Source organism: Brassica napus, chromosome C2 (assembly GCF_020379485.1).
Source record: "Brassica napus cultivar Da-Ae chromosome C2, Da-Ae, whole genome shotgun sequence".
NCBI classification, from domain to species: Eukaryota; Viridiplantae; Streptophyta; class Magnoliopsida; order Brassicales; family Brassicaceae; genus Brassica; species Brassica napus.
Genome location: NC_063445.1, coordinates 22,079,667 through 22,099,702, shown reverse-complemented (window position 1 = coordinate 22,099,702; position 20,036 = coordinate 22,079,667). Strand labels below are relative to the sequence as shown.

Below are 20,036 nucleotides of genomic sequence, written 5' to 3'. Positions count from 1 at the left end.
AAAATCCAGATGAAGAAGTTGAGTGAGAAGCTTTCTGCAGCGTTACAGCTTCGGTGCTTTGAGTAGAACTCACGATCCATGTTCCATTAGCCGACCAATTCGGGAAGTTCTCAACATACCCGACTGGATAGGACACATCAACAAACTCAGAGGCGACCAGACACCTCTTCCAAAAGATTGATTGCTGTGAGGCGAACCGCCATGGCCAGATATTCAAACCTGAGACACTAGCATACATAGCCACACAGACAGAAGTCCAGATAACATCCTCATTATGAGGTAAAGAGAGCTTAAACTTGAAGAGCTTATAACATCATCAATACGAGGTAAAGAACCATTCAGAAACAGCATAATCTCTTGTTTGCAAGGAAACAAGGATCTCCTACTAAGATAATTAAAATCTTCTTGGAGGCAATGATCGAACAACAATGACTCATTCCAGTAGGATATGAACACCATACCTTACGAAAGCATGAAGCAAGGGGAGATGGGTCCAACAATATGTGACCAAGGTTTCAGATGCTTTGACTGAGAACTGCACATAGCAGTAGAGAGCTGCACTCCAAAAGGTTGCCCTGAGGTAATAAAAACTGCGTACAGAAAACCCACCATCGCCAAAATTTCAACATTCGAAGTCCAGTCCTCGAGAACTTGAAGTGATGAGTAATGAAGGGAGGTAAATTTGCAGTCACCTGTTAGTAAACCCAAAAATCTTGCAACAGAGATCTCAATAACTCCCGCCTCTTGTTGATAGTAAGGCACATTCCGTAAGGATGACTTAAAGGAAACATGTTCCCCACAAGAAACCAAGTTTCTCGGGTTTGGCACCGGAATTAGTTGGAGGAAGGAGACCCGTCTAGTGGTGAGAGAGCTGGAGAGATTGGTTTCAGCCAGTAACGGATGCATCAACAGAGGCTGGACAGATAGCACACTTGCATCTATGAGAATCGGTAGAGGGTCGGGGGGAACTGGAGGGTCGGGGGGAACTGGAGGGACAGGAGGGTCCACCAGAAGCATCACGTCCAGGTCAGGTTCTGGTGGTTCAGGCGGCTAGGGAAGAAAACCAGATGAAACAGCTTCAGGAGACTCCATTGACAGAGAAGGGGAAAAGCTTCGGGAAGGAATGCAAGGCGACGACATCAGCGGAGGAGAGGCTCGTGGTTTAGAGACGGAGGAGCAAGCAGAAACCTCAGAGATGAGGTAAGAACTGTAATCGACAGTATAAACCCAGCGATGAGTAATAGGTGAAAAGTTTCGGTCAAAATCACCCGTGAAGAAATTTAGATCCAAGATCTAGCACAGAGAAAGCACCCCACACGAAAACTGCCACCGTGAATCAGCATCCCTCAACATCAGGATTCCAAAAGCAGAAGAAAATTCTGGTCGGAAAGTTTGAGACGGTGGCTTCCGGCATAGAGTCGCGGTGGAGAGACGGCTGAGCTGCGGAGGAAACTAAAGCCAGGGAATAGTCACGCGGGGTCTTGGGAAGCGCGCCAGGAAGCATTTTTTGTATAGGTTCTCATCAGTCTACTTGCGCACAAGCGTATATTATTGAAACGATGTACAAGTTTATGTGTGTACAAGTTTACAAAAGTACATATATACATTTTTACGTGTGTACATGAGTATATAGGACACTCTCCAAATCATAATATTTTTAATTACGTAGGTGTGTTTAATTTTTATATGTGTTCAATTGCATTAACAAGGGTTAGAGTGCATAATTGGTAAAGTTTGAGGCGAAATCGAAGAATAATTTGTTTATTTTGATAGTATCGGAGCAAAAATGAAAGCAAGCAAAAGACAAAGGATAATTCATGCAATTATGAAGAAAGGTTGGAATAAAACAAACAAAAAGTTAGGGGTTAATTAGAGGATACAGTTTTTCAATTAAATAGCTTGGGTTGAAAACAAAATGAAACAAAACGTAAGGGACTCAACTCAACTTGCAAAAAATAACATGCCATCGATGCTTTTTACCTCTTGCGACATAGCCAAACACTACTCTCGGGTTTCCCGCGGAGGCTATATGTGAGGTAGCTATGTTGCGAATGATGAGTCAAAGTGACGAGAAGATGTTTTTGGTAGTCCAAAGACGAGAGCCAACGTCTCTACCGTTGATGTTGCCGTCAAATACGCCATAGCTAATTTTGTAAAATTTCTATAAATTAATAATATTGAGATTTTGAAATTTTATTAATTTATAAAGATGTTAATTTACAAAAATTTCTTTATTTAGATTTCTTATTTTAAGATATATTTATTTTAAGATAAGAAAATATTTGATTTTAGTGTATAGACATTAATTTTTTTTTTGAAATTAATTATATTATATTATTTGGTGTATATAATATATATTGCATAGAACTTAAATATGGTTTTGGATATAATATTACTAAAACTCATCAAAAAATTTATTAAGTTTTAAGAAAATATAAAGATAATTCCATTGTGAATATAAAACAAACACTATAATAATAGGTTCTTACTTCTATAAAATATGTAAACATATAAATTATTAATTTAAAATTTAATTATACATAGAATTTTCTAAAAAATATTATCTTATTATTTTATCGTTTTGTGTCAAATTTTGAACCGGCCCCAGTTGGGACCGGCAAAAATTATTAATTTATAAAGATTATTAATTTATCGAGTATTAATTTATAGATGTTCTACTGTAGCATGACATATCTCAAAAGATAGTTTAAAAAAGGAGACAATATTAAAGATAACTTCTCTAGAAAAATAAATTTGGAAGAATCAGATTTCATTTTCAAATATTATAGAGAACTTAAGAGCACTCCCAGTGGGGGAGTTATAGCTTAGTGGGTTCTAAAAATACATGATTGTGTATGTATATATGGTACATGTGTATGTAATTGCGGAGTTCTAAGTTTTACGGAAAACTCAATCCAAGTACCCCACTTTATTTACATGGTCTCATTTTATTTTAATTAGCGTAATGTGTATTAGGTGTTAGTGTTAATTAGTTAGTTTATGAGTGAAAATAAGATTTAGTAAACAAAAGTATTTAGGTAGTGATAAATGATATAATAAAACTCATAAACTGTCTCCGAGTGTAATTAAGGATGCATAGATTTGTATATTACCGATGCATAGATTCGTACATTGGGTTTTGACTATAAAGTTATGTAAATTTAAGTTAGCAAAGGAGCAGCATGTGGCCCAATCGTGGTAATGAGGCCTTGACATGCTATATAGATTGTAGTAATTGGCCTTCAGTCGTGTCTCTCATGAGACAATTTACGTAAGATACGACGAGTGCCGACGGTCACCATCACTGTCTTGTGCCGGAGTTGTTCCCTAATAGGTTCTGGATAATTAATAGCTGATTTAGATTTTTTGATTTGTCAAATGGTTTTCTTCATATGGACAGAGACTAGGGATCTGTGAATACGAAAATATACTTGTGGTAAATAAAGAATACTTATGGTGAATAAAGATAATATACTTGTTACAAAAAAAAAAAAAAAAACTTGTGGTAAATAAAGTGAATACTAAATTAACCGTTTGATGCAGAATGCAAAGTCAAAAAGTTTGTAATTCTTTGTTCATTTTCTTTTGTTGGATTTCTTTTGAATGCTTACATTACACTACATGACTGCAAACTATTTGTAAGCTCTGTCGCCAGAAAAACCTACAGGCACATCGCTGATGTGAAATGAAAAACTTGTTCGTGGGCTCAAAAGTACTAAACCAACGAATTCTAAGTTTTTTCTTTTTTAAAATCCAAAATAGTTCATGTGGCAGTTATTGAAGAGAACATCAATAAAGCAAAAATATCATTTGTGGCATATTAACATCCAGGCCCGTTCCTCCTTTTAAGGTCACATCTTAAATTTTGTCTACAAGTCTTTTTCATTTATTTGAGTTGGTATTAATACTAAAACCGCATGATCGCCGGTAGTTTGGTTAGACCTAAGTTTGGTCATTCACTCATTCCTTTTTACGAGTTTCTATTTTCTAATGTTATAGCTATCAAAATGATTTTAAAAGGAAATTTAACTCATTTGACAAACAAAAAAAAAAAACTCTTCCCAGCCGTGACTTTTAGAAAGCGTTGACCCTCGCAATGGACACACATAATTTTGTCTTTGAGACGATGTTTTTCTATGAAAGCCACATTTTTTCCTTCGATCTCTCCTCTATCTCTTTTGCTTATGTTCCTCGTTCAGACAATTCAGCTGGAGACTCTTTACCTAAGAATGCTCTGTCCTCTTACTTTGCTACTGTGTAAACTAAGTTTTTAATCTAGTCAATCAGTCGTTCAAAAAAACGTTATCAATGCGACCAATAGTTGTAGTTCATAGGCCAGAGCGTTTTTACCCCAATCCGAAGTACCTAAACCGGAAAAACCGAAACCGGATCCGAACTGGTATACAAAAATATCCGAACGAGACTTATAAGCTTAGTATTTTGGAGTTCGGTTATTACCCGAACCGAACCGAAATCCAAACTAGGATCCGAAGATATCTGAAATTAGTTAAATATGTTAATGTTTTTATATATGTTAAAGTGATTTAGATATTTTAGAGTATTCAAAGTATTTTTGTAGTTTGTTTTATTTGTTATTTTGAATACTTTTTAGTTAATTTAGATAGTTTAATTAATTTTTAATTAGATTTGTTAATAATTTTTATATTTTATTTATTTTTTGTCAATTTTTGAGGATTGAAAAATATATTTTTGGACAATTTCAAACATTGGTTACAATACGATCCAAATCAAATCCGTAAAGAACCGAACCGAACCCGACCTATATTTAGTAAAACCTGAACGGAACTTATGATGAGCATAACACCGAAAACCCAAAAATCCGAATCAACTGAACCGAAACCGACGAGCCCCCGAAGGCCCAGACCTAGTAGTTCGTCTGGAAAATTTCAAGGCAAGTGGCCCAATTCAATTATGATAGAGGGAGGGGTATGTACTAACCGAATTCAATGAGTTGAAACAAGACTTTCCAAGTCACACAGCATAACACATTGGAAACAAATTACAACACAAACATATATATATATATATATGGGCTTTTTGCAAGATTGACTCAAAACTCAAACACAAAGGTAAATATGATGACTCAAAGCCATTGTTATTGATTTTTTGGTATCATATCCATCTATTTCTCCCTCCTACTCCACACTTTTGCTTCTACGACACTCCACTTTTGCCTCCACCACTAAAGAGAGGCTCTTTTGGAATTTAGAGACGAGTTTCCGATTGATGAGCTTGACCCAAATCCATGGAATAAGAGCAGTACTGATTGCTGTTTATGGAAGGGGTGTCATGTGTGATGATAGATCAGTTCAGGTGATATCATCACTCTTCCTTCCTTACACCTCTCTGATCAGCAGCTCTTTGAAAAGTAAGAGTAGTCTTTTCAGAGTACTCCAATATCTTCGTCACTTAAACCATACTTATTGTAATCTTCAAGAAGAGATTCCTTCTTCATTAGGAAACCTTTCTCATCTCACACTAGTTGACCTTTCTCATAATAGTTTGACAGGTAAAATTCTTGAATAGGGAATCTAAAGCGGCTAGGACATGTTAACCTTGGGGCTAACCTTTCAAGTCTCTTATATCTACAACTTTCGATTAATCATTTGGTCTATGAAGTTCCAGATTCCATAGGAAATCTTAACAAAATAAGAGTCATGTCACTTGGTCAAAACAACTTGAGTGGAAATATTCCTATTTCATTCACCAATTTAACCAAGCTTTTATCATATTAGCCTCTCCTTTAATACCTTCACATCCAAGCTTCCATCTAACATAAGTGTATTCCACAGCTTGTGGTATTTTGATGTTAGTGCAAACTCATTTCGCGGTCTTTCCCTAAGCCTATATTTATGATTTAATCCTTACAAGTGGTTTGTTTGGGAAAAAAACCCTATCCATAGGACCTATAGAGTTTATGAATGCATCTTTTTCATCATCGCCTGAACTAGAGTTTCTTTACCTTGATCGTAATAAATTTGATGGCATAATCCCAGAATCCATATCCAAATTTGTCAGCCTCAGAGAGTTATATCTTATCCAAAACAGTATTAGTGGAAAAATCCCAAGATCCATGTCAAAGTTAGCCAACCTTCACGTTCTCGATCTTTCAAACAACAAGTTTTTTTTTGTTTAACCTTGGGGTATTCCAGGTCATTGGCTAGCCATTCCGGATATTGTACCTGTTAGATTCGGGTTTAATTATGGGCTTCCAACTTAAAACCAATTGGTGATTAGTGGATTGGCCCTAACCCTTTATATATTACTTAATGTCCCTTAGAATTCCCGATGTAGGATATATATCCCTAATACCCCTCCTCGAGATGATGGCTCTTATCGGCCAGAAATCTCGGAATTTTAGGACATTTATACTCGGTCGAGAGAGTTTAACACAACCTTTATACCCGGTTGGAAGGGTTAATCACGACCTTTATACCCGGTCAGAAGGGTTAATTTTAATTTTATTCAGGAGTTTAGGGTATTTAGGATCTGGGCTCTGATACCATGTTAAATTCGGGTTTAATTATGGGCTTCCAACTTAAAACCAATTGGTGATTAGTGGATTGGCCCTAACCCTTTATATATTACTTAATGTCCCTTAGAATTTCCGATGTAGGATATATATCCCTAATAGTACCTCACGAATGAACCCCGCGCCGAGTAGGCTCTTGACTTCATCGTTAATGATGGCATCTCTTTCGGGAGCGAACTTCCTTCTCTTTTGTCTGATGGGTTGATGTAGGGGATCCACCTGCAGCTTGTGCATGATGATTTTCGGATCGATCCCTGACATATCTGCGTGGGACCAAGCGAAGCAATCGGAGTTAGACCTGAGGAAATCTATCAGTCTTCTCCTCAATCCTTCGGTCAGCTTGGAGCCGATCTTGAGGTGTCGGGTCTGATCTCCTTCAGTTAATGGCACGTCGTCCATCTCCTCTACCTCCGGTTCATCGGTGTGATGAGCCGGAGGCTTACTCTGTAATTGCTATAAGACCTTTGTCTTTCCCTTCAGAGTAGTCTGGTAGCAGGAGCGGGAATACTCCTGCTGATCGCCTTTATGCCCCAGGATGTAGGAAATTTCACCATTTGGTGAAGAGTTGAAGGGACGGCTCCCATACCGTGAATCTAGGACTGTCCTAGAATCATATTGAATGACGAGTCGCAGTCAACAACGAGGAACTTGGTTGACATGTTGATCCCTTCGGCGTATACGGGGAGGGTCACCGCTCCGGCGGTTTGTTTGACTTCCCCGCTAAACCCTATAAGTGGGGTTATCCTCCGAGTTAGAGCGCTTTCCTCCAGCCCCAGGTCCTTGTATGCGGTCTGGAAGATGATGTTGTCGGAGCTTCCATTATCTACCAGTATCCTTTTCACCAGGCATTTCTCTACAGTGAGCGATATGACCAGGGCGTCGTGATGCAGGGTGAGAACTTTCTCCTGCTCTTTGGCGGTGAAGCTTATTTCGTCCGTGCCTAGGAGCAGGCGTTTTGGCTTGGCTGCCTCTAGGCCGTGCTTAGCGTTCAAGGTGCTTTTCTTTGCGGCTGCATGGCTTATGCCGCTGAACTCTGAACCGCCCGATATGACATGAATCACTCGGTCCTGTCGAGATGGCGAGACGGGAGCAGCTTCAGTGGGCTTCCCTGTTGTCTCCTTGCTTAGATGGCTCTTGGCCTTCTCGGATAGGAACTCCCTGAGGTGTCCTTTCTTAAGCAGCCCATTGACCTCGATCTTTAGTGCGACGCAGTCCTCCATTTTTTAACCGTGGTCTCGGTGGAAGTCGCACTAGAAACCAGGGTTCCGGAAAGAGTCAGGTGCTTTCATCTTCTGAGGCCCCTTAACCTGTTGGCCCATTTGCCTCAGAACATTGATCAGCTCCGGCCTTGAGACGGAGAGATGAGAGATGTCTGGCCACGTGGACACTGCCATCCCTTCTGCCTTCTCGATCGGCCGGTTCTGGTATCTGCCCCGGTTTCGATCTCCGGAGTCCCTGGATGGTCCTTGAGAGGGTTTCTCGTCTTGCTCGGTTTGGTCTGGTCTGATAGTCTTGGGATCTTGCTTCTGTTGTGCCTTGGCGCGGCTGGTGACATCTTCTTCCCATTTTACCTGTGCCCAAGCTCGAGATAGGACGTCTTCCATGGGTTTGCACTGGTATTTGGTTATCTCCTTATAGAGGTCCCCGTCGGGGAGCATGCCTCTCTTGAAAGCATAGATAGAATTGGGGATGCTGCACCCGGGAATAACCACCTTATCTTGATTGAAGCAGGCTATGTAGCCTCGTAGGGGTTCTGTTCGGTGCTGGAGGATTTCGTAGAGGCTGTCAGATGTTTTCTCCAAGTCCTTGCTGCTGGCGAATTGTTCCACGAATTTATCGCTGAGAACCGCGAAGGAGGCTATGAACCTGGAGGGTAGGTTGATATACCATTGCAGAGCGTGACTGCATGGCGTCGAGCCTATTAGAGAACATCTGGTGAAGATGAGCGATCATAGGAGATTCCGCTCTCGCTGCTCCGTCAGGTGCTTCTTTATCGGGTTCCGGCTCCGATTCGCTGTCCTCCACGTCGTAGGTCTGAGCGTCCTGAGCCTTTTCGCGCGTTAGTGCGTCTCCTCCTGGCGCCGTAGTTGGAAGATTCGCACCCATTCCGGAGTTAGGTGTCTCCAGAGTCGGCATGGGGCGGACCTGAGTCCGGAATCGACGCTTCTTGTTACTGGCTGAGCTTCTCGGTGCTCTGCTCCAGTTGCTTGGAGTGTTCGTTGAGCTTCTCCTTCAAGATCTGGAACTCCAAGGAGAGCTCGGGATTGGTCTCCTTCCGAGTTTTATGCAACCCGATTACTTGACCTTGTAGATCATCGATTCGCCTCTGGAGTTTGGCTTCTCTCTGGGTAGCTTCGGGTAGCTCATCCTGCTTGTCCACCGCCATTATCACGTAGTTTAGATTACTCCCCTCCTTCTAGCACCAAACTGTTAGGGGATTTTTGTGTAGGATCTTTGTGAGTACCATGGAACGATGGACAAGGCTTAGTATTTGTATTGGTTTCGTATGAAATTGAGAGAAATAGACTTGAAGAGATGTTTATTGAGTAAACAAGCCGGAACTACAATGATTGGTGTATAAACCCTAGTTTTAGCTGCCTAGCTCTAATATCTAAGTCTTGAAGTGTCGATCCTTTTCTTTAGGGTTTAGGTTCCCTTTATATAGTCTTCTTAAGGCGGACCTTAGTCGGTTGGAGTAAGTTAAACTCTTCCATATTCAGAAATATGGAAGGTTCTCCTTATCGGAAGTTTTTCTTTTCCCGGGGAAAGGGGGCGGTCTTGGGGACCGGACCCAGAGAACTCCGTAGCGGGGAACCGGGGTTTCTCTTAGCGGGGACCCAGAGGCCGGTGTCCTGCCTAGGTTCTGGAGGAATTCAATACCTGAGTATTTTTCCCTAACACTTGTGATGCTTTGTCGAGCGACACCGGCCGATTGTCTTTCGATGCTGGTGCAGAACTCGTCGTCCTCGTATCTATTTCATTTTACCTAACATAAATAAAATACTAAAAGTCAGTAATAAATAAATAAATAAACAAACCAATTATCTAAAATTAAATTTTTTTCTTCGATGAACAGTGACTGCTACATTAGCCCTACTACAGCATCGCAGCTACGGTAACTTCCGATTGTCTGCTACAGTATCGGTCGATGTTCTTGTTAGAGTGTCGCTCGATTTTCTTGCTACAGTGTCGCTCGGCGCTGCTACAGTGCCGTTGTTACTGTTCACTTTTTTCTTTTTTTTTTGACCTGCAAAAAACTAAAAACAAAAATCAGTAAAAATCTAACATAAACTGAATGAAATTACCTAATAGTGGGTTGCTTCCCACTCAGCGCTTTGTTATAGTCATTTAGCTTGAATTTGGAGATCTTATGTTGTCCGGATGAGGATGAGAACATGCTCCAAAACAAGTCTCAATGTCTGCTCTTTGAAGCTTAATCATTCTTGTGTGAAAGCCTCCTCCATAGACTCTTCTCCTTTGTCTATCATCTCAGCACTAAGAAGTGCTCGAAGCTTTGCAAATGGATGTGAGAAGCATCTGCTGCGCACTCTGGATTTTCTGACACCATCTGAGAAGTGAGGGATCAACGATAGCTGAGACCCTTCCTTGGTCCTTTTTCCTCTTCTTCCAATTCATCCTCTTCTTTCCCTTAGACTTGTCTGATCGCGTGGTGGTTTTTCCATCAAAAATATTTCCACACACATCGAACTCCTTCTGCTCTAATATGTGCCCAGTGTCGATCGATGGAGAAGTGGTAGCGTCGATTGATACCAATTTGTTGGTGTCGTTCGATGGTATCCGGTCGGTGTCGATCGATGCTGCTTCCGCTGGGCCCTTATCGACTTCATCTCTAAGTCGCAACCCACTCTGAGAAGCTTATACGTGATGATGATCATCCAACACCTCAACGTAAGAACTCAGATGCGCACCTTTATCTGGTGGTATAGGAAATTCAACTTCAAACACATCGCATGGAACCACAATCTTCACAGGGTCATATATCCTCTTCACTCTTTTGTGAAACCCAACAGCTTCTTCTGCGCATATAGGTGGTCTCAGATGTTCATGGACAGCAAGGTGTGAAGCTTCAGACTTGTGCATTCTCTCCCCAATCGGTTCCATCTCAACTATGCAACCTGGCGGAACGTCCAACAATGGGCATCGATCGATATTAGGTGGGTGGTGTCGATCGATAATTGGTTGGCGGTATCGATCGATGTCGGGTGGGTGTAGATCGATGTTATTCGCTGAGTGTCAATCGATGATATAAGATGGGCGTAGATCGATGATGTGGGGTGGTTGTTGATCATTCTCATTAGGTTGGTGTCGATCGATGGTAGCCCTTGACGAAGTTTCCAAATCTCTTCTCGAAGTATGCTGATCGTCTTCAAACTTCTTCTCTGAATTCTGATCTATACCCTCAAGCCATTCCTCCAGCTCTAAGAAGTCTTCAATAGTGACTTATTTACTCGAATCCAAGTCTTCAAGCTTTTCTCCATCCTCCAACTCCAAGAATTCTTCTAGCTCCAAGAAATCTTCCATTGTGATTTCGCTGTCTCCATCTGAGGTAGGATCACAACTTGATATATTTGTGCTCTCCAATGTCGAGTCTGCAATGTCATGAAGACAACTCGATCTTTCATGGATTTCTAATGGCGTCGATCGGAAATAGGATTCTCCGTCGATCGATGCTGGGATTGTGTGGGAGATCGACTCTGAGGTCGTACCGTCGATCGGCATTGAGGTGCTTTAGCATCATCAAGAAACTGGTAAAGGAATGCTCTTTCAATGTCCTCCCAGCTGGTTAGAGATCCTGGCTGTAGTTGAGTGAACCAGCTGAATGCATCCCTAGAGATAGAATAGGGGAAGATCTTGCAGAGCATGTGGTATTCAGACACTTCATTCTGCTCACTCCTTGACACGAGATCCTCAAGCTCTTCGATGCAGTTTCTGGGATCTTGGTGAGTAAGACCCTGGAAGGGGTCTTGACCTGCCCAATCATACCAGTCTCTGCTCTGGTCAAAGTCATTCATCTCAACAACATCAATCACATCAGGGATCACAGCACCCTGAGTATTAATCAACTGTCATGCACTGTTGCGAGTGCGATCTTCTTCGTCTCTAAACATTTCATTCTCATTGACCTTAAGTATGAGCACTTCGATCTTCTTTGTCTCCCCACAAGTGGTGTCGTTTTTCACCGGATGAACAGTATCGGGATGAACAGTGACGATCAACGCTGGATGAATAGTGTCTAGATGAACATTACCTCGATGAAGAGTACCGTGATGAACAGTACCATGGTGAACAGTGTTGTCCGACACAAGCTGAATAGTGTCGGTCGATGCTTGGTTCACGCTGTCGATCGATGCTGCCTGTAGAGTGTCGATCGATTCTTCCCTCGTGGACTTACGGATCGTACGTGAATCAGCAGGCTCCTTCTTTGAAGAACCCATAAATCCTCTCTTCATTGTTGTTCCTGGTACTAAGATGTATGTACCTGAAACAGAATAAAATTTTTTATCAGTTTTTTTTTTGAATAGTAGTAAAACCTAGACTAAATCTAACTAAACAAGATCTAATGGCGATCAAAGCTCTCCGGCAACGGCGCCAAATTTGGTATCACTCAAATTACCCTAGGGAGTGATTTATACTCTCTCAAATAAGAGGTCGAGTTGTAGTACTTAGAGATCGAATCCACATGGAGATAGGGAACCTAATAAATCTAATCAAGTTTGATTAAGCTAGGTTGATTTAATGATTAAATGTAAAGTTGCAAGTTTTGTGACAAGTTAATTGCTCGATTGTTTATTTTGGGGTTTGATGGAAGGATGATTTGCTAGACTTAGGGTTTCCATTCTGGAAATCAGGATTATAATCCTATAGATGCCTAACAAGTTGCATGCATGATATTGTAGAGCTCAACACTTATAAACGAACCACTAGGCTCTCGCTTTCTAGGTTCGTCTATTGACCAGTGTCGATCGATGATTCTATTTGAATATCGATCGATACGCTATTCGAAACATCGACCGAGTATTCTATTTGAATATCGATCGACGCTATTGGTCAAGCGTTAATGCGCGTGTTGAATGTGCTCACTAAGCTCACTAGATCAGCTCTCGCCGTACTCTAGTAAGTCTTAACTCAATTAGATTGGTTTCAGGATGTGATGAAAGCTATCGCTTATATCTAACAATCCTAGGGCAAGTTCTAGGTAGCTAATCTAGAATCTGGAATTAATGACAATCTTAAAGATGAATATCACAACTTAGCAATCTATAGTTGGGGCTAATCCCTCATAACCTATTTGAACCCTAAATCTAACAGGTGGATTTATTCATACATGAAGTTGTCACAGAAAATCATAGAAATAATAGATGAATAGAATAGATAAAAGCAATAAAGAAACCAAAAGAGTTCCAGGAGGACTCTGAAGGAGTTCCTTCTTTCTCTCCTACCTAAGAACAATGAATAAAATAAAGCTTAGCCGTCAACAATGGCTTAGAAAACACATAAATAGGGTTTAAGGTCGTCCAAGGGTATTCTGGTAATTTGTGGTTGCTTATGGGCTTCAGTTGGTCATAAACTATGCTCAGCCCATATTCTGTCATCACCGTCGATCGACGCCAAGGGTGCAACATCGATCGACAGTCCTTCATCTCCTCGACAGCTTTCTCTCGCGAGGCAGACTGACCACTCTTCAGTAAAATGGGCATAACTTCTGCTACAGGATGCTGGTTGACTTCAAACCGGCGGAATTGGAAACATAACTCAAAGATATATCTTTTGTCAAAATATGGGCTCAATCTAACAGTGGAAAGGTCTCCATCCATAGCTAAACATCTAACCCGTCTGTGCAGTTCTGCACCTCAAAAGGCTCCAAAATCACAATATTTCACCAGAACGTATCTGAACCTGTAAATACTCTAAAAAATACTCTATATAGTAGTAATTAGTTATTAAAATTTTTATTAACTATGGCTACAAGCGGGTAAAATCCATGGTCTATCAAGATACTGCCACCTCGAAAAACTATCTGAAAAAATCCTTTGAAATTTTTTCTCCTGAACTCTTGTTTCCACTAAACATCCCAATCTTAATTTTGCCTCCTTAACCCAATATCTGACAGCTTTTTGTTTGTGAGGTTGATTGAATCCACTCATATTACATGCATGCAAAGATTGACGTCATTTGTTCCTACGAGAGGAAAATTTATTGCCTTGTGTTTTCGTCACTGCACTAACCAGTCCTCCCGAATTCGCAATCAATGAACGCCCCTTACCCTTTCCTTGCTGTCCTACTCCCTGCCCCATCCTCTTGTTACCAACTCGTCCTTCCACTTCGATGATCTTCTCCCCTCTATAAATTGGGTTTGATTTCGCTCCTCCTCCAACATGTCATCCTCCTCCACTGTTTCTCCCTCTTCTCGGATGCCTTGAAGAATTTGGAAACTGTTTGGAGAAGCAACCTTTTCCAGCAATATATGCTCTCTTGGCGGAGATGAATTACGTTGATGTCCCCCCCCGAAGGTTACCCACTTCTCTGATTATGTACCCTGACTCTGTACCCGAGGTAAAATTGTTGATAAACAAACTCAAATCATTCCCAGTATCACTTGCTCCATCACCGAGATGAGTAGGTTTAACTGGAAATTTTTTCAGCTCATTTAGCAATTCTGAAACAATCTACTTTCCAGAAGGAGCGCCCATTTCCTAGACGCTTTCGACATCATTTCCCAGCTGTTTCTCTTCCTGCGGCCTCTTGAGAATCCCACTGTACGCTCCATCTGACAATCCATCAAACACCACAATTTGGAGGGAGCCATGGAAAATTTATTCCAACAGTAATGTCATGTCCCTCTATGCCTTTAAAAAAAATCTTTCGAGGCAGAGGCTTCTCAAGATCGACTTCAACCAGAACTCTTGCGACGTCTAAGCGGAGGGAGCGGTCCGTAGTAGGATACAGCTTCACAAATTTACCCGCTGTTAGAGATAGGAAATTTAGACGGAATGGCCAAGAGATCCAGTGGAGCTTTAGCTGACTCCGCGTCCACTCATTCAACACCAAAGGAACCTCTGATATATGCCATAACTTCCTCTAAATGATTCTACTACGCACATGAGCATCGTCCACCCTAAACAACACAATCTTCTTACCAATAAACTAGACATCTATTTTTGAAACCTTCCCCGGAGATGACCAAGTTTTGTTCACCGTTGAATGAATGGAGCTTATGTGAAGTGCATCATTCATAAAGTACCCCATTACAAAGCACTTCCACAAAGGGTCAACAATTAAAATTGATTTTTGATTATGAATTGTAAATATACCCAGTCTTTTCCACCTAACGCGGATATGTTTTGGTTCAAGGTTTAACCCAATTTGACCGGCCAGTTCGATTCGAATTTAAAACACTAATTGCAATTTTTAGATAAACATTTGCAATGGTTTAAATATTACATTGCAGTCAATATCAAAACACAGTGAAGAAGGTGACTATATTACTCCAAATGATTATAAAATATATTTAGAGAACACACATAAAACTGCAAATTTTAATTGTAACTATTTCCTATTATCCTTATTAATAATAAGGGCAAATCTTTGATGTCTCATTCTGTAAATAGATTTGTGTAGTCTATCTTTGACAAATGTTATGAACAAATTTATAACATGGTTAATTTTAAACATTGTATTAGAAACAATTTTATTTTGTCTTATTATACGTACATACGTTTAGTCCTTTTTTTTTGGGATCAACTCATACGTTTAGTCTAAACCACTAAATATACCACTTTCACACCACCATTAGATACATAACACTATATACAAACATTATATATATGTATTATGTATATACGATTAGTCTAAACCACTGAATATACCACTTTCACATCTTCTTGTGAGGCAAAATAACTTCTCCATTTCTATATATCTCATCACCTACATGAACATCTTCCCCAAGTATTGATCATGTTCACACCACCATGCGGGTCAAGCTAGCCATTGTTTAAACCACCACTCAACAATCTGAGAAATCAAAGAACTAACATTATACACCATAACAAGATTTTAATGATCCATATAATCATAGACATCTATAATTTAAATGGGTCATCACATTGATCACAACATTATAACAAACTTACATATAGCATTTTCATGACAACATTTTAAGGAATTAATATACATGTATATAATACCAAAAATATATCCAAAATACACAAACATACCTAATATACCAAAAAAATATTTTGGATACTTTGGGTATCCGATCGGATATCGAGTAGGACCGATATATACTCAAACCGGCCATATATACTCAAACCGAGACATGCGGATCCAAGAAAATACCTAATTAGTAATTTGTCCTAGATCCAAACCCGAACCAAACTTTTATTTTCGGATTGGTTTTGGTTCAGTTTTTTTGGTCCATGTAAAATGCTCTTGCCTAAAAGAGACTTACATAAGATTGTATGTACAAAATTTCAAATAAATTAATTCATAAATTATGTAATTTAAAAAAAAAAACATCTTCTTTGATATTATATGAATTTGTAGTATAACAATGTATAATAATTCCAAAATATAAATTATTTTATTTTTATAAAATTATATTTATATAAATTTAATTTAATTATATATATTTTAGCAATAAATGTTTTTATAAAAATATATAGGGAAATAAATATTTTTAATTATCTATATATGTATCAATTTTTTTTAGTTTTCATTAAATAATTTTTGAATAAAAATTAATTATGAAAACGAAGATCTAAAACTAGTTGAAAACTTAAATCAAAAGTGAGAAATATTTTTGAGGATTGGATAAGTCTATGGTTTATTAACTTTTGATATGTGTGATCCAGTTGCAAAAAGAAAAAGAAAGATATGAGTGGTCAACAACTCCACATTGACAGAATCAACCGAACTCCGCGCGTTGACGCAAAAGACTTGCTAAATAACAGCCCACTACGGGCTTTCTACTTTTTCTTGTTCTTAAAGAGAGCGAGTGAAGCATACTCAAAATACACAACCACCCATTACTTACAAGTTACAACATATACTCAAACACAAAGAAAGATATGATCCGAAACAATTGTTATTGCTTTTCTGGTATTATTATTACTATTGGTTTTTGCCTCCTAGTGCAAGCTCTTGCTTCTCCTGCGCTCCATTTTTGCCGCCACGACCAGAGGAAGCTTCTTTTGGAATTCAGAGACGAGTTTCCGTTTGATGAGTCTAAGGCAAGTCCGTGGAATGAGAGCAGTGACTGCTGTCACTGGAAGGGTGTCACATGCGATGATAGATATGGCCAGGTGATATCACTCGACCTTTCTGAGACATCTCTCAACAGCTCTTTAAAAACTAACAGTAGCCTTTTCAAACTCCAATATCTCCATCACTTAAACCTTATGGAATGTGATCTCCGAGGAGAGATTCCTTCTTCACTAGGAAACCTATCTCGTCTCACACTAGTTGACCTTTCTCTTAATAATTTGATAGGTGAGATTCCAGCTTCAATAGGTTATCTAAACAATCTGAGAGAGCTTATCCTGGAGTATAACAATCTAATAGGAAATATTCCTTCTTCAATAGGAAACCTCTTGAACTTTCAAACAATCTTTTGATAGGTGAGATTCCGGCGTCCATCAAAAACCTAAATGGGCTAAGGTTCATGAATCTTGGCCGCAATAGCTTAAGTGGCAATTTTCGTATTACATTCGGAAATTTAACTAAGCTTACCGATTTTTACATCCACTGTAATAATTTCACATCCACGCTTCCATCAGACATGAGTGGATTTCACAACTTGGAAGGTTTCAGTGTTCGTAGAAACTCATTTGTAGGGCCTTTCCTGTTGGGTGTGGGCCTAGCCATCCAAAAACCCACAAGACAATTACCCATACACATGATCATGACAAAGAAAGTCGGCTCGACGACTTGCGAGCCGGCTTCGACTCGGCTTTAGACTGCTTTTGATCGGCGAGGCGACCAACCGAAAGTCGTCGGCTCGATGACTCGAGTCAGCGGCCCGACACCTCGGCCCAACCACTCGAGGAGGCCCATCAGGGCAGAGCACATCAGGTTAACGAGCATGTGTCTATAAAAGGAGAAAAAAAAGCAACAAGAGGGTGATCCGCAAATCACTACACACTCACTTTCGGCTAGATCTAGGTTTTCATATCTTACATCTCGCCGACTTGTACGGTCCGACGAACCAGCCTTCGCCGGACTAATTCTTTTGTTCTCTCCCCATTTGTAACACTGTTTCGACTCATTGATCTAATAAAAAAAGTCTTTGTCTTGACCGACCGACAAGAACTCGTCCTTTCTCTTTACTAGTTTATCGACAGTCTCGGTTCAAACAGTTGGCGCCCACCGTGGGGCAGACAGAGTAGCGTCAATAAAAGATCATGACTCGACCCGACTCGCCGTCCGACGACGAGTCACCTGTGACTGAAGGCGCTCCGACAGCAGCGGCCTTCGCAGAAACAATACTCGAGAGGATGGCGCAGCAAGACGCCGTCTAGAAGGCGACGACCGAGCAACTCGCCGCCATTGCTGCCATTTTGGCCGGGAGCTCAGGAGATCCAGCTACGACGGTCCGAAAACAGCTGTTTGACACTTACAGAACTGCCAGTGTCGGAAACCCTACAAATGCGGACGCCGTACAGACTCAAGCACCCGGCGGTGTGGACCTCGTCACCGTCCGAGAACTCGCTGAGCTTAAGCAGTCGTTCCTGGACATGAAAGACCGGATTCTCGAAGGGCCTACAGCAGCGCCGCTGATCGAACGCGTCCTGGCCGAAACCCTAAAAACCCCTTTTTCCTGGCGAATCACCGACGTTCGGTACCGACCAGCCGAGAAAATTCGCCTTCCGACATACGCCGAAAAAGCAAACCCAACCGTCCACATCACTGCTTTCAACATCGCGATGGGTCGAACCAACTTCTCCGAAGAGGAAAGAGACGCATGCTATTGTCGCCTCTTCGTCGAAAGTCTTCAAGGACCAGCCCTCGGGTGGTTCACTGGATTGGAGCGAGACTCCATCCACAACTTTCACGACCTGACGACTGCATTTCTCAAGCAGTACATTATGTTTACGAAGCAAGGAGCGACCTTATCTGACCTTTGTAATCTATCTCAAGGAGCGAGCCAAAGCCTCCGCGACTTCATGGAAAAGTTCAAAACGGTCGCCTCGAAGGTGCAAATTCCAGACAGCGTCGCCATCGACGCGTTGATGAACACCCTCTACTTCAAGTCCCTGTTTCGCGAGGACCTCTACAGAAACCCCACCACTTCTCTCCAGGACGCTATCGCGAGGTCGAACAACTTCATCCGAATGGAGGAAGATACAGCAGCGATACTCAAGAAACTCAACACAGCTGCTAAACCGACAACTGCTCCAAAAGCTCCCGAGGCACGCCAAGAACCTCGACAACAAGCCTCAGGCAACAAGTCTAACCAGCCAAAAAGCTTCGTCTATGTGGTCGAAGACAAAAATCCGTCCCCGGGATCAATTGTCGTCGTACGCGAGAAAGGTTGGAACGTCTTTGAGAATGACGAGAGGCCGCAATCCTCTTCGGCGCCTTCAACTTCGAGTCCTGGCTCGGCCGAGCCAAACCTATGGTGCAGCTACCATAAGTCCAAGGTGCACGATACGAGGAACTGCATGCATCTGGTCGATGCCCTCTTCTCATCCTACGGAAACGGAAACGTCGAGCTTCCCAAGCCCAGACCAAACAACGCCAAGAGCTGGAGCAAGAACAAAGAAAGGAAAGCTCAGAAGAATCAAGATAAGTCTGGAACTCGGCCAAAGCACACAGAGGATGACAAGCCAGAAGAGCGAGACGAAGACGAGGGCGAAGCACAAGTCGAAGAAGAGGAACCTCGTAATCGTCGACGTGTCCAAGTCATTCTCGCACGACCAAATCCCTCCTCGGATGAAAAAGAGGACAAACGGGTCCATGACTCGCACGAGAACTCCAGCAAGCGACCAAATGAGAACGTCGGGCCAGAAGGGTCAAACGACTTGAGGAACAAGCTCAGGCAAAAGTCGCAGACAACCGATCGCATTCACGACTTTAAGAACGATATCCGCTCAATCATTGAAGAATCCAAGGCCCGAAAGGTCGAGGACTCTAGTGCTCGATCCCACCTCAGGCTCTGAGTCATCGATCTTCGCGATCAGCTCAACTCGAAGTCAGAAGACCTCAGGATCAAGCTCAGTCGACCTAAAAGTTCAGACCTACGATGAAAGCTCGAGGAAGCGAAGTCCCAAAGCGACGACAAACACGAACCCATTGTCGAGGACTCGCCTAGCGAGTAGAGAACTCAACTGAGAAACAAACGGATCGACGAGCCGAATTTCTTAAACGTAATTATGGGTGGCTCACCTCCTTACGAAGATTCAGTCCGGTCAGTAAAGGACCATCGACGGCAGGCAATAACCTCAAAGAAATGGCCATCGAAACC

General features: G+C 41.3%; 1 protein-coding gene across 1 annotated transcript; it reads left to right on the top strand.

The window, feature by feature from the left end:
- The first annotated feature begins 18,306 nt into the window (after positions 1–18,306).
- LOC125582251 lies at positions 18,307–19,731 on the top strand. Its single transcript, XM_048748843.1, has one exon. The coding sequence runs from the start codon at positions 18,307–18,309 to the stop codon at positions 19,729–19,731; it is 1,425 nt and encodes a 474-aa protein (XP_048604800.1).
- Positions 19,732–20,036: the final 305 nt, after the last annotated feature.